General features: G+C 48.3%; 1 protein-coding gene across 7 annotated transcripts in view; it reads right to left on the bottom strand.

Annotated features, from left to right (window-relative positions):
- The window catches only part of LOC123371159 (dynactin subunit 1-like), a 71,456-nt gene that overhangs the window by 34,338 nt on the left and 12,651 nt on the right, over positions 1-24,467 (bottom strand). For 2 of the 7 annotated variants that reach the window (XM_045018449.1, XM_045018451.1), the window contains exon 1: positions 3,329-4,970. The exons of 1 other annotated variant lie outside the window; for it this stretch is intronic. In XM_045018449.1, the coding sequence (XP_044874384.1) occupies positions 3,329-3,508 (180 nt within the window). In that variant the 5' untranslated portion in view covers positions 3,509-4,970. Of the gene's footprint in view, positions 1-3,328; positions 4,971-9,137; positions 9,180-9,280; positions 9,321-24,467 lie in introns of those variants that run through there. 4 more of the 7 variants (XM_045018448.1, XM_045018450.1, XM_045018453.1 and 1 more) reach the window with 3 other exon arrangements.

Here is a 24,467-nt window from a genome sequence, read left to right as displayed (position 1 = left end):
GATTCTTCCATCGACCCAGCTATCGCCTCTCGGGGAGGCAGATTAGCTACAGCCATGGGAGAACCCCTCCAGGGCTGCAGTGAGCGTCTACACTGCGGCACTACGGCTTTGTCGCTGTAGCATTTTAAGTGTAGACGTGGCCTAAGTCCCAGCTCAGCTATACGTTAGCTAGGGTACAGCCACACCATCCCTCCAGATCAGCATGTGCACACGCACTCGAGAGCCATTTACGGCAGTGAACCAATGCTGCCTGACCCTGCCTGAGCAGCAGTCGTTCAGCAGGACACTGAAGTCAGGCCCCAGCAGGCGCCACACTGCGAAGTCTCCATGATGCAGAAGTCTGGCCTACCCAATTAACTGACGGAGGTACAGTGCCCTGTGGAGAAGCAGCCTGCTCCATGTTTCCCTCTGAAACTGGGAGCATCCAGCCTTGGTCCTGGGAAGAGCCCTTGGGGCACCAGCCTTTGCCAGGCACATCCCACCTCTGAGAAGCAGGCTACTCTGCACAAGCAAATCTCTTTGCTGAAAGGAATTTCCATAGCACTTGGCAGATAAAACCGCGTAGCCAGATTGAGCCGTCAGTGTCCGCGGGATCAGGGCAGCATCACCAGTGGAAAAACCCAGGCGAGTCTTCAGGGAGTAACACTGCTGAATGGCTGGAAGAGTTTGGGGTGCTTGAAGGCCACCAACTGCAGCTTGGAGCCTGGACCTCCCTAGATGGGTAGGGCCTGGGGGAGATGTTGGACTCAGAGCTTGTTGAGACTGGTAACCCCTCTCTACGGGAGGGTAGGACACCAGGCGTTCTGAGAGCAGCATTGCAAAGCCCCTATTCAAAACACCACTGGAAACTAACAACCCTGCTAGCTACCAAATGATCCTGACGCTCCCATTTTGGGAAGCGTTCATGGTGAAGCAGCCCTGGCATTGCCTAGAGCCCTCCGACTTCAGACCTGGGTCTGGGGGAAATTGCATTAGTGGCACCAGCCGATGGACTCTTAGCCAAGGCTGAGGATATGGTGTTCAGGCTGAGTTAGAATATTTACCATTGACCACAAGGGGCTGTGGACACATCTAAGGCCTGTCAGAGTTAGCTGGAATCCCACTGGTAAGTGTGAGCGATAGCTTTGGTTCTGACAAACACTTGTCTGGGGTCCTGCAGGATTTAACTCAGTCTCCTCTGCTGATCAGGGTGTACCAGGGGACACTAGGAGGGGCAGTAAGGAGACATGGGGTATAATGTGATCCTCAGCTCTGTGCAGAGTGTGTCTCCCTGGAGGAGCTGGCCAGCGGAGAGAACGCTGGCAAGGCTGGGGGAAGGAGCTGGCAGAACTGGCTAGTATTGGATCAGCATCTGCTATGGGCCACTATAGTTTGTAACCTGGGCTTTAGTTAGATCCCAGGTGCTACTGGATGTGGAAGCAACAAACATCACCAAGGTGCCATGTGACTATCTGGGTGGAGTGGGGTGACTCAGATGCGAGCCTACTACCCTTACCCATGCCTTTGTTTCCTTGCGATCAGACCAGCACCAAGCGTTCTACATGGGGCTACATCTTAACATCACTCAAACTGAAGGGGATGCAGAAAGCAGCAATCCATCTGTGCAGTCTCTCTCTCGCTGGGAGCACTCTGGGAACTGCACTGGCTTCCGGGTGGAATTCAAAGTGGTGGCTCAAACTTCACACCCTAAATGGTCTGTCCCATAATTACCCCAAGCAGCCACCTCTCTCCCTTGTGCCACGTGATCAGAGCAGCAATCAGGCAGGAACCCTCTTGCTGTAAGCGAGAGTTTGCTACTGGCAGGGTACACAGGCTGCAGGACTCCAACCGGCCTCGCTTCTTGACCCCTAGGGCAGGTACCTTAACTCTGGTCACACAGCAAAGCCCATCACTTCTCCCCGGCATCTGGGAGGGGACGTTTGAGGGGACGATTTTATTAACTAACGGAGAGTGTGAGTGTAATTCATTTACTTTTGGTGCTAGCAGCAGTCTTATCGGCTGGACTGTCAACTCCTGAAGGCAGGAAGTGTTTACACACATTTGTTCCACACCTAGGTTGGTGGGACCCCAGGCCACACTGGGGTTTCTGGATGCACCTGCAGTCTGAACAAACACTTCCATGGGATAAGGACTGAAGATTTCCAGTATTGTCAGAGCACTGAATGGGAGCCCATCGGTGGAACAACATCTTTTTATAAACTGAATGAACCAATAAATACATCTTCCCTGCCTGGAGTTACGCACGCAACCCAGTGAAATCAGAGACACGATCAGAGCCCACCACCTCATGAAATAGAATGCACCCGTTTCGAGAGACGAGGTAACATCTTTTACTGACCAATGTCTGTGGGTGAACAAGACAAGCTTTTGAGCTACACAGAGTTCTTCTTAGGTCGGCTGAAGAGCTCGTGTAGCATAAAAGCTCGACTCTTTCATCAACACAAGTCGGTCCAATAAAAGGTACCACCTCACCCGCCTCGTCTCTCTCATATCTTGGGACCAACATGGCTCCAACAACACTGCAACCCAAGCAAGTATTTGCCATTTACAAATCATCATGTAGCCACAGGTGTTTGGAGGATCTGTGTCCAAGCTGTAGTCTCCCGCAACCCTGCTTTTCCTCTGCACTGCTAGCAGCAGATTTTGTTACACAGAGCAGGCTCTCTCCACAGCCTTACGAAATCCTGGATGACTGTCATTTTCTCCTTAAAAGAGACTACTCAGAACTCCCTCCCCCCCCCAAACAACCTCAAGCCTCCTGCGGCAAAGTACCCCATAAGGTAAGGAACAGCAATCAGTGACAGCCAAGGTATAACGTTACCACAGGGATGCCTGGAGGGGAGCTTCGGCCATAAAGTGGAAATAGGATCACCAAGGCATTTTTATGCTCTAATTCATTAAATTAGTTCTAGGTAACAGCAGAGAGTAACAGCCTTGATCAGGGCCGGCTCCAGGCACCAGCCCAGCAAGCAGGTGCTTGGGGCGGCACATCGGGCTCTTTGGTGGCAATTCGGCGGCGGGTCCCTCGGTCCCTCTCGGAGGGAAGGACCTGCCGCCGAATTGCCGCCGAAGAAGAAAGCGGCGCGGTGGAGCTGCCGCCGATCACGGCTTTTTTTTTTTCTGCTGCTTGGGGCAGCAAAAACCCTGGAGCCAGCCCCGGCCTTGATGACAATTTCACCCTTGTAGATTCACCCCAGGGAAGCATCTCTATCTGTAGAGCTTTCCTAGGTTTCACCAAAGGACGGGAAAAGGGCCACAGGAAACAGACACTGGAGTTTAGCCCTCCAGTAATGATCAATGCCCACTGACCACAGCTGTTGGTTCTCACCTTGGGCCGCCTGGTGGTGGTCTGGAGGGCAACAGGAGTAGAAGGCAGAGTAGGAGAAACATTCATACAGGGAAAGACAGGAACAGAGATACAGAGACAGCAGCGGCAGCAGCAGCAGATGCAGCAAAGAACGAGGTAAAGGAAACAAAAAGACATGACCACAATTAGTGTGCATAGCATCAGGTCTACATGCTCATTCCCCCATGCTCCCACGACAGTCCCAGGTGAAACAGACCCCTGATGTGGCTCACCTCACACCCAGGCTAGAAAAATCTTTCGGTAATTCGCACTGAAGACACCAAAGTTCTACCATGGCCACCCCTATCTTTAACATGCAGCTACAGGACCGCAAAGATCTTCCCAGCAGGAAGTCTTCCATCCTGACCACTTGGACAATGGAGACGCCCTGCATGCTGAGACCTGCTGTCCTTGCAGCTGCCCTCGGGGCATCCACAACCTGATCCATCTAGTGGACTCCTGGAAAGATCTCAGAAAGGCACAGGTTGGACTCCCTTGGCTTAGCCAGAGAAACACCCTGCTGAGTTGTCGTACTGCCCAGGACTCTCAAGGCTTCTGCTGGCAGGATCCTGGATTTCACGCACACACGCCCTTTTCTAAACGAGGTTACTGAAGCTCAAGTGTCACTAACTGCCCAAAGAGAAGCAGGAGCAAAAGGATTCTAACTCCTTCAGTTACAACACCACAGGCTTCGCATTTTGTGATGCTTCACCTCAAACACGGAGGCATTTTCAAGGCAGCACTGCCATTTCTCCCTCGGCTCTGAAGAATAAAATGTGTCATGTTATCAGGTAGGCCCATTCAGCCTAACGCACCTGTCCTCTGTATCAAGGAAGCTGATACAAGATTATGACAACCAATCTGGCAACCCCACACCTAAGAATTTTTCACACTACGCGCCTCCTTGCTGTGTGGTTGCAACACAGATTGTCCCATTGTGTGGTGCCTCGTTGACAAGGATTTAACAGAAATCGAGACACCAGGCAGAAGTGAACTTGGAGCAGCTTTCTTTGGCCAGTGTGTAGCAGGGACAGCATGAAGGGATATACTCCCTGTCCATGTCACTCCCATTACTGGGAGCGAATCAGACAGGAAAAGAGATTCACTTACAGGTGGAGCTTCTGTTCTGTCACACTTAATGGCCTACACAGTATCACCGGGGCACATTCAAGCCCATTACATTCTGCTTTCCTTTACCACTGAAAGGTAAAACGATGGACTAGAAAGTCTGAAGGTCGGCAGGACCAGAGCAGGTCAAAAGAAACCAGCCCTCATGCTCTTCTCCCATTGGGTGGCACTAGGAATGAGGCCTTTAATCACACAACTGGCAACTATCTGGCTGTTACAACCACAGACGCGCTGGCCAATGCAAGGCCCTGTAAAACAGCTGGCCTGTATGTGAGACAGGAAGACAAGGCTTCAGAGTTTAAGCGAGGCAGTGGTCCACGTCTTTACCTGAGGGGGATGGTCTCATTCGCACATAAGACTTTGGTAAACCAGGTAACACATGGCTTCTAGCAATCCCTCTCTTCCTTTTTAATATCAGAATTGCACAGAATAGTCTAAGGGACACACAGTAAAATGCAAATCCCTTCGAATACCTGACATCTGGCACATCCTTTGGGGAGAAATCCTACTTCGCTCACAATTCCAGAAGAAAACTTCCCAGAGAGTCTAACTCTGGGTAGCTGCTACTTTTAACACAGACGTGAAAGATTTACATCCTCCAGAGCAGTTTTCTTACTTTGCAAAACACTCATCGGGCAAGTGTTCCCACCAAGCAGTAGAAGCTAAAAAACCCAGGGATTAATTTCATGTTGAGGACTGGCAGCGTAAGGTGCTTTGGAAAAGCGGATTCCCTCAAAACATCCACAAGAAAACCCATTCTGTGGAATGAATCTTTGACAACTTGATGCAACTATCTGTTAACTCTGGCCCTCCCCAGGGGGGAAGACTGTAGAAGACCTTCTATAAAGCAGGCCTGCTCTGAGAAACCATCTCTTCTCAGGGATTTAGCAACCTAGGCATGTTCCGGTGTTTCACTCCTTGCCAAGCACTGGACGGCCACTACAGCATGTTAAAGAGGAACTCAACAAAGTCTCTATTGTCAGAGAAATGTTGCTTCAAACATGGCTCCTGCTGTCCTATTATGGAATGGTTCGCACCAGAAAAGCCAGAGCCAACAATGGAAATGCCTCTGGGCTTACAAGAAGCAGATATGAGGAGTTCTTGGTACTTGACAAAAATTAGAAGCCAAGGGCTGGAATATTTTAAACTGACAACCAACTTTGCACATTCAAGAACAATGTTAGTACTGCCTGTTCCAACAGATGGATTTATACTAACGATAAATCCCCCCGAGGGTGTTAATGAAGCCCCCTAAAAGATACACCAGAATCTCACATCAACCAACCTTGAAATGGTCACTTCTGGGGCATGAAGGAAGTTGAGGGCATCTTTCCTAGATTAAACCATACAGAATCCTAACAAAACCTGCCTCCTGGCAGCTCTAACTAAAGTTACCCTGCCATTCCCATTAAAGGAAAAACAACTAAGGAGCGGGCAATAGCATTTTTAATCCTTGTGCTGTTCCCCTGGGTTATTAGGCCTAGTTTAAGGGTGGAAGGTCATCAGTTTGGTCCCCGCCCAGCAAACTCGCTTTGTAAAGATGATACAGCCCGAGGTGTCAGCTACAAGATTCACTGGGGGAAGGGCTCATTTCTAAATGAAGGTCATAACAATGGTTCACTGATCTCATCAGGGTGTAGAACAGACTGGTCTTGACGCTGCCTAGGCAGACCTGCTCTGTGTGTGTGTCCTGTATAACACTGTATTTTTATAACATTCATTAGAAGAATCGAGCAATCAAAAACTTCCCTCCCTTTGACAGGTGTTCCAGAGCCCCAGGGTATGTCCACACCGCAGCCCAGGCAGGAAGACTCACGCCAGCGGGACTAGAGCTAGCATGCGAACATGAGCAGAGGTCAGGCTGCAGCTCAGGCTCTCAGGCGCACTCAGCTCCTTAGGCCGAGAGCCCAAGCTCCAGCCCCACCTGCGACAGCCAGGCTGCCAATTCTAGTGCACTAGGGTGAGACTCTCTCTGGGCTAGGAGGCTTGCTCCAAGCTGCCGTGCAGACATATCCTCAGGGTCTAGGAAGTACTTGCTGGTCGCCTGCAGAGAGCCAGCTAGTTACAGGTGCTAGCTCGTTTCCAGCCAACAAAGCCCTCTAAAATACAGCTGGAAATATATTCCGTACATTCCCAATACTAATTTTCCATGAGCTGCAGGTACCACAGGGAAGTGGTATGATTGCCAGTGGAAGGGGAGGTGGGCTGCAGGACCACGAACAGAAGAGGTGCTGGTACTCTAGTAAGAAGCGACCCACTGCTATGAAAATGTTTGAGAACCTCTGTCCTACAGCTATGTCTCATACCTGAGCTTTTTGAGGTTCCAGAAGAACAGGGCTACCAGCTTTACCAGTTACAGCCTAATGAAGAACTTTGGGACAGCTTAAGAGCTCAGAAAGCTCTGTATCAGGTATTCCAGCCATGAATATTTCATCAGTCGGTGGTTCTGAACTGTGCTGCATAATGCAAATAAATATTTGATGCCATTCTGTAACCTTTGGTCCTCCACAAGTTCAACATTCAGTAGGAAGAGAAGTATCTGGGATCCAAAATAGAAACACGCCGGCTGGGAAAGCTTCGCTGCCAGCATGCAGAAATCAGGAAAGCCACCTGCTAGCTACCAACATCTGGAAGAACAAAGCACGGCCTAGGAAGTCAGCCTTGCCCTGTCCACTTCCTCCTCAATATAAAAGGTGCAGCCCCCAGGCCCTACTGGCCCCAACCCACCCCATTCCATCTGGAGTAGAATGGTCTCAATTTGGATCAAGATAGCAGTGCTCTATGTAGGTGTGCACTGCACCAGTGCATTGAGCATGAGGACAGCTGCATGACTCTTCATTTTAAGAGCTAAAGGTAATAGGTAATAATTGGAGACATACCAATCTCCTAGAACTGGAAGGGACCTTGAAAGGTCATCGAGTCCAGCCCCCTGCCTTCACTAGCAGGACCAATTTTTGCCCCAGTTCCCTAAGTGGCCTCCTCAAGGATTGAACTCACAACCCTGGGTTTAGCAGGCCAATGCTCAAACCACTGAGCTATCCCTCTAGGTGTGGTCAGTGGGCTCCTGGTAAGTGGTCACAGGCCCAGCGCCAGGGCTCCGGAACCACAGGAGCCGCATAGAGCTGGAACTCTCGGGTTCCATACTGAGTGCAGGATGGGAGCACACGCTCCTTTTAACTGCATGTTTCCACACAGGCTACTCCTATCGCTCGTGTGAGCGTTTCCAGCCCCAATGGGTGAGCCCTGCTTGCACACTATAGGAGCTGGCAGGTGCTGAAGCCAGGTATCCTAGGAACACAAACGCTTTACTTCAAGACTGTAGCGCCTGAGTCCATTACTCAAGTCTTCTCCAGAGGATGCTCAGCAGTTGACTAAACCTGCAGGAATTGATGTTACTACCTGCATAGCTCTCCATTAACATAATTACGTGGCTTCTTCTCGAGCTGGTTATTCTCGACAGTCACATGTTCTGGGCATTGCTGCGAGCTGTACCTCACAACAAGAAGCTTTACATGGCACCTTCAAGAATCCCAGAGACCTAGTGCATGATGGGCTTGCTCGCTCTCTCAGAAGTGGCCAATACAGAGCAATCATATGAGAAAAACATCCTACCAGGAAAAGAAGTTTTATATGCAGTTTCCCTATATTAACTCAGGTAACGACGGCAGACTTTAAAACTTCCCTGGAAGAAATGCAGGCTGGCCCTGCAGCCATCAAATCACCAGAAACTGATGAATATGGAGCATGGTTTCCAGACTTGGCCACAGCTCCATTATCTTTCTGCTCCCAAGAGCGATACAGAATTAGCATTTGCAAAACTTTTCTTTTGGAAGGGGATTTTAAAGGAGCTTTTAAAAAAATCACCATACAGGAAAGTGTGTCACTCCCTTTGGTCAGCTTCAGATCCCAGATCCATACACAGGTGCATTTACTGGAATATAATTAAGAAAACACCTTCTGGCTGCTGCAGGCAAAACAGTGGAAGTGGCAGGGAAAGGTGCACATTTGCTTTTGGGCTATTTGTATTGTTAACTTATTTCTATCAGATCAGGTACAAATCCTCACTAATTGCTCGTTAGAACTTAAAACTCGGAGATTCTGATTATGCTCAAAAACAAACATCAGGACACCCAGAGAACAAAAATCCGAGTCTGTACTGTAACCTACAGAAAAATATCAGCTCGACACAGGAAAGCCACGTAACAGTAATTTGAAATTCTTAACACAGGCAAAAAATAAGAAACAAAAGAGTCAATTAGCCAGCACCGCCAGAGAGAAGAAATAAAAACTATTATTAGCATGCAACTTTTATACAGCAAGCAGCAATATCCTCCAGCAGCAGTGGTAACGCGAAACCCCTGTCCTCTGATGTGAGCTGCAGAGGCACTGCATGCAACACAAACACCAGGCTCTCAGGTGAAATGGAAAAAGGACTTGACCACAAACTCAAAAGAAAGACTACAAATGAAATTCAATTGCCTCGTTTTGTCATTACGCACCCACCCGTCCAGCTTGTCTCCCCAGAGACACCTCAAAACTGAGTTGGAAACTCAAAATTAAAGCTCTGCAGTCGTAACATACCAAAAAAAAAAAAAAAAAAGGCAAAACAAAAAATGTTTCGAAGCAGCGTTAGAAATGATCATGGGGATACAGCGGATTGTACCTTCCGTGTTGTTGGGGCCTGCCTCATCATTGCAGAAAAGACAGACGAAGAGAGAGAAAGAGAAAGAGAGAGGCAGAGAAAGAGAACGTTAAAACATTCAATCACAACAATGCAGCTCTCTGTAGACAGTCTCTCTCAAGCACCGTCTGCCCAGGAGCGCTTGCAAATGGCTGCAGCTTTTCCTTTTTATCTGCCATCCATTGACCCTGATAATCCAGCAACCGCTTCCCGAAACCCAGACTGCTACGGACGCCGTTAATTAGCGAGATTCTAGTGCGCTGGAGTGCAGGTCCATCCTAGCAGCCGGAGCCACGGGCCACACTTCCTTTCTCCGCTGGCCTCTCCAACCACCGCCCCGGGCTCCTCATTACATCATCACTTATGGATTTTTCCCTCCCCTCTCCAAGTTCTTAGGCAGCCCTTGGATCCAGGCACAGCACCGGGGATTGAGCTGATGCTTTCCTTCCACAGGGAGGAGGGATGCACAGGGACGAATGTGCTCCTCTGTAACCTAGCAACACTTTAGGCTCAGCTGTCTCACTGGCTAATTAGAACATTTCTTCATCCCTCCTCCAGCCATAATGGGCCCAGCTCAGCATCTACGCATGCACGCAGAACCCTTGCAAATCTCTTCCCACGATACAGCCCAGCCTCCCTGGCTATTGGGAGCAGTCTACACACCAACCCCTGGATCTACCAGAGCCTAATGCAGGGGTAAGCAACCTATGGCACGCGCGCCGAAGGCGGCACGCAAGCTGATTTTCAGTGGCACTCACACTGCCTGGGTCCTGGCCACCAGTCTGGGGGGCTCTGCATTTTAATTTAATTTTAAACATTTTAAAAGCTTCTTAAACATTTTTAAAACCTTATTTACTTTACATACAACAATAGTTTAGTTCTATATTATAGACTTATGGAAAGAGACCTTCTAAAAACGTTAAAATGTATGACTGGCACGCAAAACCTTCCATTAGAGTGACTAAATGAAGACTCGGCACAGCACTTCGGAAAGGTTGCCAACCCCTGGCCTAATGAACCGGTTCAAGGGCCAAGTTTGTTAGTTTCTGCAATTTCAAACACACATAAGCCACCTTATAGTACTGAGCGTTCACCACCCAAAACTGCTCCTGTATTCCCAACTCCCCCACTCATTCTCTCTCCCACAGACACCCAGCTTCACAAGCACACAGGAAATGCAACAGCAAAGAAGTTTTGGGTTCTTCTTCTCCTCTGGACCAGAGATCAAGTATGAGACGTTTGAGGGCAAACAAAAATATTTGGGGGAGACGACACATTTTGGAGAAGATGGAAGGAAAAATAGATTTTAGAATGAAAACAGCCTAAATTAGGAGTTTCTAATGGGATGCCAGGATGACTGGAAATGTCCTCAGGTGTCAAAGTATCGGTTTCAAAATCAGGCAGTGAATGAGCTAAGATCACCCCACACTGGTCTAAGAAGTCCCCGCATGTGAATAAATCTGTGCCTTCCATCCATTATCCCAAGAGATTCCCAGCACCAGATGGGAACTATACTTCCAAATAAGAGCCACACATGGAAAACGCAATTCCAACAGTATCAGCAAAAGGGGGGCTCTTACTCCCTTAACCTGAAGTAAGAGCTTTTATTATCCAGCATTTACTATAATTAATTTTGAGGAGTAAAAGATGTTGGTGGAATCAGAAGGACTCAATAGAACAGGTATCAAACTGGGGCTAAACTCACCTTGACAGAGTCCCTTGAAATAAGAGAGGGTTCGCTGCTGACATCCTTGATAAAAGATTTTTTAAAATTACATTAAAAGTTCTCCCTGACTTTCTCTGCCTCTTCCCCCAACAATACAGGGTCAAGGAAGAGGCGCCAATGGGTAACAACACAGACTCTTGATTCACAGTTCAGTGAGCCCAAATGCCATCACGAACTCGACATCTGGATGTTCCTACCATACCATTTTTCAGGATCTCCAACATTCAGATTTCAAGGTCTTATTCATAATTTTGTTAATATGTAAAAAGAGAAAATTTTCTCTCTGAAAATTATTCATATATTTAGCATTAAAACCACCATTTCCAAGCTCCTTCCCTGGCCTATCAAGCTCTGAAGTATCTTAGAAGCTGACAGAATGAGAAAGGTTATTTGAACAGACCAGCATACATATGGCCAAAAACTGAAATGGCCACCAATCAGCTCCACCTTTAATTAAATTAACTGGACTTGATCAGAAATGTGTGTGTTGATTTAAAAGCACTACCAAATGCACTGGGTTCAGCTACAAAAACGTTCAATAGCCTAAAGCTGGTTCTCAACCTTTTTTCATTTGCAGACCCCTAAAGATTTCCAAAGGGAGGCGCGGCGTAGTCTGCGGACCCCCAAGGGTCTGCAGGCCATAGGCTGAAGACAACTGGTGGGAAAGGAAAGCCGATTCTGGGTGTGTTACACATTAAGAAAATAAAACTGATTTAGGACAATAGGAGATCAGCATAACAGGCTGCTCACCTATCACAGCCCCAGTTCGTTTGGGTTTAAAGAGATGGATTGCTGAATACTGCTCCTATCAACAGGGGAGAAAGCCCACTTTCTTGTTAACATCTGCCCAGCTGACACTGAACAGGGCAACTGTGAATCTCTTTTGGACAATACAGTACAGGTAAAGCCCACAGCACTCTGTCAGTCTCAAACTGAATTTTTCACTTTAAGCACTATGGACCAGATTCCGTCTGGCTCTGTCCACATCCCTTGCCGTGCAAGTCCTGGGAAGAAAATAAACGATGCAGAGCTTGGTTAAAGTCGGAGGTACAGAAAATGGAGAGCATTTCTAACAATGCTGTGCCACCATTTTGCTGCTAAGCGTCAATTTACATCTGAAACACTAAATTGCCAGGCCAGAGATTGTGTCTTCCTCTTGGGGAGCAGCTGCAACGCCTAAAACCCCTGACGAGTGACAATGGAGAGCACAGACAGGTCCTTCGGGGACTCTGACTTCGTTCATTGGTAGAATCTGTAGCACGTGGCCTAGATAGAGATGACAGAGCAGAGGAGCAGCTTGTTGGCTTCTCGCAAAGGAGCAGGCCTTGGTTCCAAGATGGATTAGATACACACAGAACAGGACTATATTTTTTAGAAATCTGCTTTCTGGCAATAATTTACAGAGCGAGAACACCTTAGCAACAAGAGAGGATTTCTGTTTAATTATTCAAAACATTTTCCTCTAGCAGCATTATAGATAATGGATGTCTTCAAGCACAGAAGCCATACTAGCTGCCTACAGCATCATCATAATATGGAGGGCAGACACAAGTTAGAGATCCCAGGACGTAACACAGCTACGTACTCAGCTCAAGATGTGGTATTGCAGGCTTGGGCTTATGGTTTCCATAGGCTGCTTCTCTGTTGTCATCTGTTCTGCGCAATTTAGATACAGCCATCTGGCTCCTGGCAGGTGGCCAAGTGCATCCATCAGGCTACTTACCCAGACTTCCTGGTGCAGGGGTCAGAACCTTCAGCAATGCTACATCGCATGGGCTAATGGAACACGGGAGCCCGCTACACATGCCGATCAGTTAGCCAGTGGCTTAGGACCCTTCTGTTCCTGCTGTTGCAGGGTGGATAAGAGGCACCGCTACATTCAGTAAAAGAAGGTGATGCTTTATGGGCAGGTTCCTTTCACTTCCCCCAGCAGGAGGTGGAGGAGCAAGGAAACATCAGGCGGGTTCAGTCAGCATCACCTTCCATAGAGTGGTCTCTGGATGATTTCCAGACAGGGTCTCTTCAACATGCTGAAGGTACTTGAGCTTTTCTGGATCTCTGTGGAATCTGGATAAAGACCAGAGTCTTTCTGGGCATCCACCTTGAGGCAGCAGCTCTCCACACTACATCAACAGCATCACATCCTTGATGTTGGCCATGCCAATGCCTTTCTGTTAAAAGCACGTATTATCAGGCAGTGGTGAAAGCTCTGTTCCATAGCTAGACCTGCCTTTTGCTACGGAACCTGGTAGTCCTGAACCTGTACAGGAGCAGCTCACAAATCCCAGCAGTACTAAAATTCAGGGCTCTGGGATGCAGTGCCTTTAAAGTTTGGCCAATCTTACCCATGGGCATTGCTACCCCAACCACTACGTTCTTCTGCAGGAAAGAGGGTGGGAGATGTAGATGGCAGCATCCCCGGCGTAAGATATCCCGGTTTCTACTCCCTGGGATGAGGAGAGAGGCGTCCTCCACACTTTCAACTACTCATCAAGAATAGGCTACAAAGACAAGAGCAGTTCTATGGCAAGGCTACTCTGGCCCTTAAGAATTCCCTGAGTGGACCAAAAAGAATTAACTCAATCCAGCGGTTCTCGCAAGCTGCTTTAACATGGCAAGAAGGCTGGAGTCTCCAGATCAGAATCACTTGTATGCGGCTGTGGATATGTATTTGACCTTTAGCAAATCCTGTGTGTCCCCAGTGTCCAAAAGGTAGCAATAGTCCTCAAGAAAATACCTCTGTTTATTGACACCCCAGGGTGGGTCAGGAAGGGTCAACTGCCAGAGGCAACACAGCAGCAGCTACCCCAGCTGGCACCAAAACCCTTGGAGCAGGTGGTTCTGAAGGTCTCTGCGACTAAATTTTGTTGGCCACGTTAAGCCAGCAAAGCCAACTCCCAGCACACATCTCAATGCAGGATCCTCTGAGCTGCATTTTAAATGTGGCACTTCTGTCTCTGGGATTAACCTGACAGATCAGGCTCTCATCATGCGCTGTAGTCAGAGCTCTTGAATTCTTCAGTTTGGAGCTGCCTGGAGTCGGGCTTCAGCAGATGCACATCTGAGGGCAGTTGGCCGCACCTCCAGGGCAATATCAAACATGGGAGGTCTCAGCAGAGCCATGTCAGAGAAACTGCAGCTCAGTACATCCATATGAGCAGCAGGACCATCAGACATCTGACAAAGCAGATCTGCTGAACCTAATGGGAAGCTGAATCCAAATCAACCCAGGCACCACAGACTTAAACTCCAGTTCCCAGGGGTGGGACTTGTTTTAGGCATCTGCTTAAAGGATGAACAACCAACCAACCAACAAAAAAATCCATTGAAGCAGCAGAGCACCAGAAAGGAGCACTGAGAACAAACCCCCAAGAACTGCGACACTGATGCACAGCAATAACAGAGCTGCACAAATTATTCAAGAGAGATGATTTCACAGAGTCAAGGCCTTCACAGTGCTATGGAAAGGAGCCACCACCCCAAGAGCCCAGCACTCCATGGGGGCCCTGAAAAGTGGGGTGCGCCAGAGTGTTTCAGAGGCAGAGAACTGAAACAGACATCACAATTTTTGACAAAGGAAGGGTCAACCCAAGACTGGATTCTCAGAAATGAATCGTGCGAGCTGAGCAGAGCCACAGTCCATGTCTAAGTGCAAGTCTCTCTCCACCTTTCTGTGAGTGCTCTTAGATCCAGTCACAGCCAGAGAACTGATGAAGTTTCCGCAGGGATTTATTTATGAACCTTTCACTAACTTTTACCCAGACAGTTATAGCAGAACACACTGCCTTTATTGTGCAATTCTACCCACACCAATCAGTCTGTACAAGGGCGTGGGGAACCCAGATAACACACACCAGCGTACAAGTGCGACACACCGAGTACGTTTCCCAGACCCGAGGAGCAGCTCGGTGTAGCTCAAAAGCTCGTCTCTCTCACCAACGGAAGTCAGTCCAACAGAAGATATTCCTTCCCCCGACTTGTGTCTCTGATACCCTGGGACCGACACAGCTACAGCTACCTTGTTTTCTAAATGGCATTCCTGGGACTGTGCCACTGGCAGAGTTTAGTGGAATCTAGATGTACACTATGCAATTTGTGTGTATTTCAGTGAAGACTAGTGTCTGCTATATACTGGCCGCATGCAGGCCTGGTTTACACTAGAAAATTAAGTTGGTTTAACTATATTGGCCAGGGGTGTGAAAAATCCACCCTCCTGCATGGTGTAGTTAAGCCAACCTAGGTCCCCGTGTAGACAGCACTTGGTCAATGGCAGAATTCTTCCACCCATCTAGCTTCCGGCTCTCGGGGAGATGGACTCCCTACGCCGATGGCGTAGACAGTGCTACAGCCCTGCAGCTGGAGCGGCACAGCCATGCCGCTGGAGCGTTTGAAATGTATGCAAGCCCACAGAGGAAGACTTCTGGAATGGACTTTGAAGGCACTAACAGCTCCAGAGAATCTCTATTTACATTAGCACGTTGCCATGTTCTCAGTTTGGATAATAGCTTTAGTTTGCAATTTTACCCAAACAGTGCCCAACACTCCTCTGGAATAAGGTCTGTCTACTAGCCAAAGGCACCGAGAGCTGCTTGCAGCATGCCCCTTACTTGGCAGTGTGCACAGCACCACGTTCACTGAGTCACCCAAAAGCTGACAGGGGGGGTTTCAGTTAAGCGAATCAGGGATCCTATGAGAAGCAGAAAGCCAACAGGCCATCAAATGACTCGACGCCAGTGCCTGATTTTAGAAAGCTGGAAGATACGTGCCCCTGTCCAAAGTAGTGTCTGTGTCAATGGGGCACTGGCAGCACCTTTTACAAGTGCATTAGTCCTGAGACAGAGTAGGGCAGTGCCCACCACAACCATCTTCGGCTGTTTCTGCCCACTGCTATTCCCCAAGTTGCTTAGGGAACCTCAGGCGCCTCTCCCCATTACTGACTGGGGTCAGTCCCCTTAAATGAACTGCACCTTGGAGCACCTCAGAGCTTAAAAACCTTGTCTCCTCAAGGAAGAAAAAGCTGGTGCCTGAGGTTGGTCCCACTAAAATGGTGATGTTGATTACCCACATCTGGCCGGAGCTGCTCAGCACGTGGGAGCAGAAAGGCTCCTGGCGCCCTGCTTCCAACCTCACCACAACCTGAACTGCCAAGCTCAGGGGGCCCTGTGCCAACCTGTACATAAATGAATGGCTTTTCCGCCACTCCCTGGTGGACACGACTCCAGGCTGAGCTACGGATACGTCCAAGGCAGATACCTACAGGTTTGGGTTCAGACAGAAAGGGGTCAGGCTTTTTACTCTTTTAACCCCTCAGATGTCAGTCTTTGCAGCTCTTACGTGCTACTATTTCACTGCAAGGCTGACATTTCAGTGAGGGAGGACGGTCCCGGGTATCTGAAGCAGGATTTGCTCTCTGCACAGTAACTGCCATGCCAGACAGCACTGGAGCAATGAACAGAGGATTGTGAGAGCTGTAATTTCATTCCAAAACTGGAGAGAATGGCCTTCTTGCTGCCTTTAAACAGCTAGCTACTCTCCCTTCTCCACCGGCCTGTCACACTGCAGGTGGCAGGAGGCTTCAGCACTCTCCCGGTGTTGCACTCCCTAGTGAGCTGTTCACTCATAGAATCTCAGGGTTGGAAGGGACTTCAGGAGGTATCTAGTCCAACCCCCTGCTCAAAGCAGGACCAACCCCCAGACAGATTTTTACCCCAGTTCCCTAAATGGCCCCCTCAAGGATTGAACTCACAACCCTGGGTTTAGCAGGCCGATGCTCAAACCACTGAGCTATCCCTCCCCCACTCAGCTGTGTTCTTTATTTGTGCAAGTGCAGCATGGGCCAAAACATCAAGTGCTCCCCTCAGCAGATTCACAACGCCTGCTCTTGGCATCTCCGGTGGGATGAATGCAGAATGACACGAGCAGCGGATACCTTTGGGGAGGAATATGAACTTCGTTGCTCTGTAAGACTTTGTGCTACTGCACAGCTCCACTGTTACCAGCAAGAAGCTCCTGGCCTCCCCGTGTACCCAGTACGCAGGCCTTACAGCAGAAGTTCCTTGAGGTGTCATGTGGAAACAGCAGCTGTCTCAATCCTTGAGAGAAACAGGCAACTGGGAGCCCTCGAGAAGAGCCACTCTGACTCCAGTGGAGGCCAGGGTGGAGTTAGTGTTACTCACTGGAGGTCATGAAGAGGCGAGAGGGGACCTATTCCACCCTCCCTGCTGAATACCTGGGCTCCCGATGGCAGGCAGAGAGTGGAAGAGGCTGATTATTTGTATTTGCTCTTTGCCTCAGGTTAAGGGGTGGGCAATCTCAGAGGACTGGGGCCATCTGCCACCCAAAATAGAGCAGGAGGAAACAGCTTTTAAACCGATTAAAGTCCAACATGTACCATGCACTGCAAAGAGCTACCTAATCTCATCAATACGGATTTGCCTACTACTACTGTTACTTCTTAAATCATTAGTAGTTTTACCAAATAGAACCTTGATTCCCAGACACTAAAATGGTCGCAAGGAAAAGAGCCGGCGAGTTGATTGACGGTTTCAACCCTTACAATGGAACTGTGAGGATCAGGGTGAGACGAAACTACAAACGAGCTGAGGCCGGTTTGTCGCACTGGGAGGAAGCTCTAGGACATACCTGTCCGATCTTGGTTTCCATCCCAGGGTTAGTCCCACAACGTTAGGGAGGAAACCCCACTTGCATGACGGGCTCTGTGGTATCGGTTTGACTTAGAATTACTCCTTTTAGAATGAGACCATTAATACCCTGAACAGATGGTACCATGTGTGCCACAGCCTGCCACCAACCCAATTCAGCGGCGATCTTCACAATGAAGTGAGGCAAAACTGGAAAGTAAAAAATCCACACGCGCTAAAGATTTTCCATCAGAGAAAGCATGCGGAGCCAGGAAAGCCAGAGCTGGGGGTGAGTAACAGCAGCATGCAGACAGCCGGGACAAGAGCTAGCAGCAGAGTGAAGTAACAGGGCAAAGCGCATGCAGCTCAGTAAGCTCAGACACATGCAGAGATTTCAGACTGGACAGAGTCACAGAGGAGGTCAGAACAAAGAGGCTTGGAACAGTATCGCCCAGAACACCAAACTTCCAGGGGAGCACATCTTCTCCTCCTGCTCTGCTTCCCATTGTGCTCACTCTGTGGAAGGGACAGACGCAGGTCTGGGCTCGGATTCTCTCTCCTCCCAAGTGCCGAAAGGTTACATAGACTGGAAGTGAAAGATCCACAGCAGCACTAATTGGCAGCCTACATGCCGTCACTCACAGGAGCAAGCAGGTACCGTCTCACTCTCCTTCTTACTCTCGCTCGTTGCATTTCTAATGGGCCCATCACTGCAGTACCTGGGGGGGCAGAGTTTTTGCAGGGTTTCCTTGTCAAAGTTACAACATGCCCCAGTCAGACTGCTAAGCTCCGCTGAGACCCGCACAGCTTTCCTTTCGATACAACTGCAATTTGAAACAAACGACAGATCTGCGGGGATTTTCTGACCTTCTCTTTTTCACTGGCTCCTGCCAGGATATAACAAGGGTGAGTGGGAAGGAGATGGCTCTTCCGAGAGAACAGTTAGTGTCTGGAAAAGAGGGGCTTGGGAAAAACTGTCATTTTACAAGTATTACATTTAGGCAAAATGGCGACTTGTCTTCAAATCAGAAAGAAAACATCCGGTAGCCGCACTACCTGCTTCCAAACTCCAATTTTTCGCTCTTTTGAGACAGAGTTTTCCCTATTGCTGGGTTTATCTTCTTGGCTGTCTATTTCGGATACTTTCACAAAATATTCCAGTGTCAACCCACCTCCCTTAGCAAACTGTTACACATCGATTCAGAACCATACCATGCCCTGTGACAGCACCTCTCTGATCGTCTAGCGCAGTCGCTGTCTGTTTTCATTTCTCCCTTTAGACCAGTGGTTCTCAAACTTTTGTACTGGTGACCCCTTTCACACAGCAATCCTCCGAGTGAGACCCCCTTTATAAATTAAAAACACTTTTTAATATATTTAACACCATTATAAATGCTGGAGGCAAAGCAGGGTTGGGGCGGAGGCTGACAGCTCGCGACCCCCCCGTGTAATAACCTCGTGACCCCCTGAGGGGTCCCGACCCCCAGTTTGAGAACCCCTGCTTTAGACAAAGGGGCAGGGAGTGAGCCTACATCTATTGTGCACAGCTCCGAGCACGTTGTTGGTGCTTTACACAGGAGATTTACATCCATCACAGCAATAGCTGGAAGGAAACAAGGCAGCAGAATGTGAAAGCCAAGGTTAACTTATCAGCCTAAGCTATGGGCTGGAGATCACAATACTTGTGCTGGGCCTTTGATTCTAAAGCCGACTCGTGCGTGTTGATGTCAAGAATTTCAATACATGCACCCAGAGAGAAATATGATGGGCACATTTCACAAGAACAATAGTTAACTCCACCCAGCCCTGGTGTGAAAGCTTTATCCTGATGCTGTGAAGAAACAGCAGAAAGTTCTCAGAACTCCCAAGAAAAATACCGTTGTTTGGTTTATGAACCCACGTTCCCTACCAGGTTGCGTGGCAGGCTGCGAAGTGGTGAAGGACACCTTCCCATAAAGCAATGCTCCTCCCCCAGTGCATTTGGACTCTGATTACCTAGCATCCTGTAAGCAAGCTGGGCCAACCTAGGAGCCGGAGAAGGGGAACACATGCAATGAGTAAACATGCGACCATACAATGGAAGGCACAGCAGCAATGAGTGACAATGAGCCGAGATGTATTTGGGGGCATTTCATGCGGCCAGGAGATTCTGCGACGTACAGATTAATTGCCAAAAAAACGCACCACCTTTTTAGGTTTCACTCCGCGCTGCATGAAGAAGGGACAAAGGTTAGAAGTTAGAGTTTACACTGCCTGGACGGCCATTCACACAGCTGCACGTTACTGATTCGAGCGGTTACACAGCTTGCCCTGCTGTTCCTGAGGAAGGTACTTGGATCTGTTCTGGTGAAGTCACCAGACCTCAATAAGACATACAATCAGCAAGGAAGAAAGCACCCAGATTAACCTAAACAAGTCTGTGAAATGTGAGCTGCCAGCATGTAGCAGATACCTTGAGGCTCGTGGGCTTTACCCCAGAGTGGCTTTAATCAGGCTTTGGCTCCTAGGGCATTAAGGCTTCTAAGGTTCCAGCAAAGAACATTTTGAAAGGCAAATGACTGCACTTGACAGTTTAGTTAACTGGCAGGCAGTGGGGCCTAGTGGAAAAAGCACTGGACTGGACTCAGGAGACCTGGGCTCTATTCCCAGCTCTGCCACTGGCCTGCCAGATTCCTTGGGCAAGTCACAGCCCTTCCGTGCCTCAGTTTCCCCACCTGTAAAAAACAGATAATGCCATGACTACTGCCCTGCTCTGTGAGGGGCTTCACACTCTACTGACGACAAACGCTACAAGAGCTGGGTATTATTTTGTTTCCAATACCGTCAGTCAATGCATCTGCCCCCAGAAGCCTGGGATTGCTAGGAAGCTAGGTCTGCCCCAACCTCATATTCCAAACTGAGCCCCAGTTCAGCAACCTCTGCCCAGGTGTGGGGTGGGGAAGCGTGTACAGCCGCTGCCTGCACTACACCTGGTGATTTCTCTGTAGCTTACTGCCACCCACAAGGCAAGTTCCCCAGTGTAAAACTGGAGCTGAGTGAATTAACACTGGGCAGGCCTGCAGTAACCAAGAGGGACATGAACAATTGCTCATGATTGTGTTATAACTAAGATTTAAGCCTCAAATTATACAAAGATAAGAGCTTGGACATGCCACTTTCCCCATTAGACAGATCTGCCCTGGCTGTGTCGAATCTATCGACCAAACCAGGCCAAAATATGTTGAGAGAGAGAGAAACAGACAGAGAATTTTCTCCTTTGCCCAAGTAGCACTGACCTCTACAGACATGCTACTATGAGTCACTTCTCCATATCAAAACCAGAAGCACCACCATTATTTCAATTACCACAGCAGTCAGAGTGAGGCCTAGGGAGAAGGCTACTACTGCCGTATTTACACTTTTGTGTAAGCCTCTTATTTCATCCACGTTAACCCAGGCCCTGTGTCCACCCTCCCAGAGATTAGCCTTATCGAGCAGCATGCTTACTGGCAGGGCGCTCTCAGTCTGAGGCTGGGATGACAGATGCCCTTAGGGAAAATGAACAGCTGGTGTTCACCTTACATTCAAATACCAGGAGCTTTTTTACAGAAACAGATTCAACAATAAATGCATTTACTTATCTTCCATTTGGATAAGGACACAACACAAGGCACAAATTCTACGCTATTATAAAGTGCCAAGGGAAGTCTTAAAGCAGTGAGAATCTCCGATTTCTAATTGGCTGGTTTACCATGAGGCAGTCACAGATTACCAGCATTTATCCCTGGGATTAGCAGAAAGGAGTGGAGATAAAATTCACAGGAAATCCACCCCCAGCACAGAGACACATTTGAGTGATGCAGCCTATGTCAGGAAACAACTCCTTCCCCGTCTTAGCCGCACACCGCAGTGTGTTACCATCCGTCCATTGCCCTGCCGGGTTCCTGTTCACACTGCAATGGCTTTGGACCAAGAAATAGACCATTTCGTTCCATTCATGAGCGAGCTCCAACAACGTGGTCAAGACAATATTTGAATTAAGGCAAGAATGTTTCCTAGTGATTAAAACTGGAACTGGGAACCAGAACTCCTGGGTTCCACCCTCAGCTCTGCCACTGACTGGTCGGGTGCTCCTGGGGGGATGTGCACGTGTTAACAGACACTTCTCCAATCTGAATCTCAGTTCAAAGTAGAAATCCTGACCTACCCCCCAGGGATTTGGGATCAGTTAGTGGCGGTAAGACACAGGATCCTTGGATGAAAGTTGCTATAGAAGGGCAGTGTCTTTTTTTTTTAATTAAACAAAAAATAATTTAATTAAAAAAAATTAAACAAAGTCTGTAAACACTTTATATAAAAATCTGAGGTCTAAATTATCCCGTGTCCCTTTAACCTTGGGGAGACCTGAAGAAAAGGGAGACTATTTTGGCTAAAGGTGTCATCTCAAAGACATGGCTGGTAACTTGACTATAGGGTGGCAAAATTAGTCCCCAAAGGACCTGGAGACAAACTGTGTTTCCTGTCATGTGCCACGTTAGATCACTGGACACTCTGATGCAGTGTATTGTAGGTTTATAGCTCAGAGTACAGAGTGCCTATTTCCCTTGACTCTAGTGTCATCTAGTGGCAAAATACTGTTAATCCGCAGCTCTTGAATGTAAGAGAGGCAACAAACAGCTGTAAAACTCTGTCCTTGGGAGAGGCGGGAAGCTGCTCTGTGATGTCCTCAGGCCTCTCAGACAGTATTTTTACTAATACAATTAGGCTGTTCTTGAAGAGCAGCAGTATTGCCTCAAGCAATGATCAGGATGCTCTGCAAATCCAACATGCAATCATCCAGGGACAAGAGCAGTTGTAAAATGCACTTCAGCACAGAGCAGTAACAATGGGAAAGGTCTTCAGTATCATTCCGATTACAGAGACAGAGAGGAGAGGTTATCGCCCGAAGTCACACCGAATCAATAAAGGCTTGTCTACACAGGAAGTTAATTTAGATTAAGGTAGGGTGTGAGTTTAAAGCAGAATGGCTATTCCTGATTAACTCCCTGTGTGGATGTTCTTAGATGCTCCTATTCCAGAATAAGAGCATCCACACAGGGAGTTAATCAGAAACTCTCCCCTCTGTAGAGGAGCTTTAAGTAGCTGAGCACTGCAGATGGCCTGAAGGAAGCACGGCTTGGCTTTGATGCCTCAGGGCCTGACTTCACGGCCTTGCACCTTGTAGAGTTGTTTACCCCTGAGCAAAGGGGATGTAAAGAATGGACTGTTCTGATTTGCACCCATGTTCTATCGCCTTCATGCTCTTGGCTTTGTGTAACACTCCTGCTGCTTGAAACGGCCTCCACTCCCCATCTGCCGAGTCCCCTCTTCTTCTGGTAAACCCACTTCCTTCCAGGAACTGATCTTTCTTCCTCACTCTTCCTGAGATGCTGTCCCATGACTTGTCTAAAGGAGACCGAGCCTTGTGAGGGCACAGAACACAGCTGACTCTAAAGCCCCACGTAAGTGTTGTTTAGTATCAGCCTGAGCCCAGTAACTTGTGTGACTAGCGAGGATTAACTGGATACAGTTCTGGGACGCTGCTCTTTTTGCTTCTCAGAGACCCACACTCGCTACTGAAACAGTTTTCAAGAAAAAGGGACCCAACACCACAATCCCTTCCTGACGGGAAGGAAATATGTCCAAAATAGGCAAAGCAGAGAAATGAGGAGAAAGCTATGAAGTCCGGACGTCTCAGGACTTCATATCAGTCCCACCTTGGTCCTTGGTACCACATTCTCAGAAGCAGAGAAAGCAAAGAGGTACCACGTTAACAAGAGAGAACTGCAATGAAGCAGTAGTTATCTGCCAAGATCAATGTGCCAGAAGAGATGCCACAACACAGAAAATCCACGTCTCAGAGACAGATATTGTGATTTCTAAGGAATTTGTGCTAATGACATGTCAGTCTAATCAATGGATAGTCCACTCCTAACAGGCCACGCTTCACACTCAGGGTACGTCTACCCTGCGGCTAGGAGGTGTCATTCCCAGCTTGAGCTAGCACATTACAAATAGCAGTGTGACTGCGACGCCACGGGCCAAGCTAGCCACCCAAGTACACGCCTAGGCTCTAGCTAGCACATGTACATGAACCTGAGCTAGGAATTTCACAACCCAACTGCAGCGTAGACAGCCTCTGGGACTGCAAGGTAGGAGTGACCACTGCTTCGCATGAGCTTGATTTGTTCTTATACTAAACATTCTTTAAAGTTGACTTTACTGTGCAAGGTTCTATTGATAATTTTCTGGACTTAGATGATTCAGTGTCTCCACAGAACGTGTGTCTTTGTATAGGTGCTAAAAACTGGATTCAGGATGAAAAACAATTGTGGCAACGTGTGGTGAAGGCTTGCATAGAGACTTCATTCAGAGTAAAGATGGGCTTCTCAGGCAAAGAGAACCATGGGCTACAAGCAGAGGTGGCCTCCAACAGTGGGCTGGGAACGCTGCTGACAACAAAGCCATGAAGCTCTCAAGTAACCACTTTGGACAGCCCAGTAGCTCTGAGTTTTACCGAGTAACATCTGATCTTTCTTGGCCAATGGAAGGGTCATCACACACAGGAGGAGATGACACCGATTTTGACAGCATTTCCTAAGCTAGTGCCATACTCCCTAGCAAGACACTTGCCATGTACTTTCAGCCAGCAAACGTTGGCTCCTCCATAACTGGCCAAAGAACAGGGTTAGTAAAAACAAGACTTGCTTGTAAGATACCAAATCTGGATCAGACGATGGCAACTTATCAAACCAATCCCCCTTGCAGCACTCAGCTCTTGTAGTTTCGAGTGCGAAGAGCCTCAGGACCATCAGCAGCAAACAGCAGCAACGACTGACATGGGCAGCAATGCTGGGGAATGCTCAGTCTAGAGCATGTGCTTTGTTAGAGGTTTTGTCCCAGGACTCATTTGGCCCTCAGCACCAT

The sequence above is a fragment of the Mauremys mutica genome, chromosome 5, assembly GCF_020497125.1.
Source record: "Mauremys mutica isolate MM-2020 ecotype Southern chromosome 5, ASM2049712v1, whole genome shotgun sequence".
NCBI lineage: Eukaryota > Metazoa > Chordata > Testudines > Geoemydidae > Mauremys > Mauremys mutica.
The sequence above is the reverse complement of the archived record's forward strand: the minus strand, read 5'-3'. Positions and strand labels throughout refer to the sequence as shown.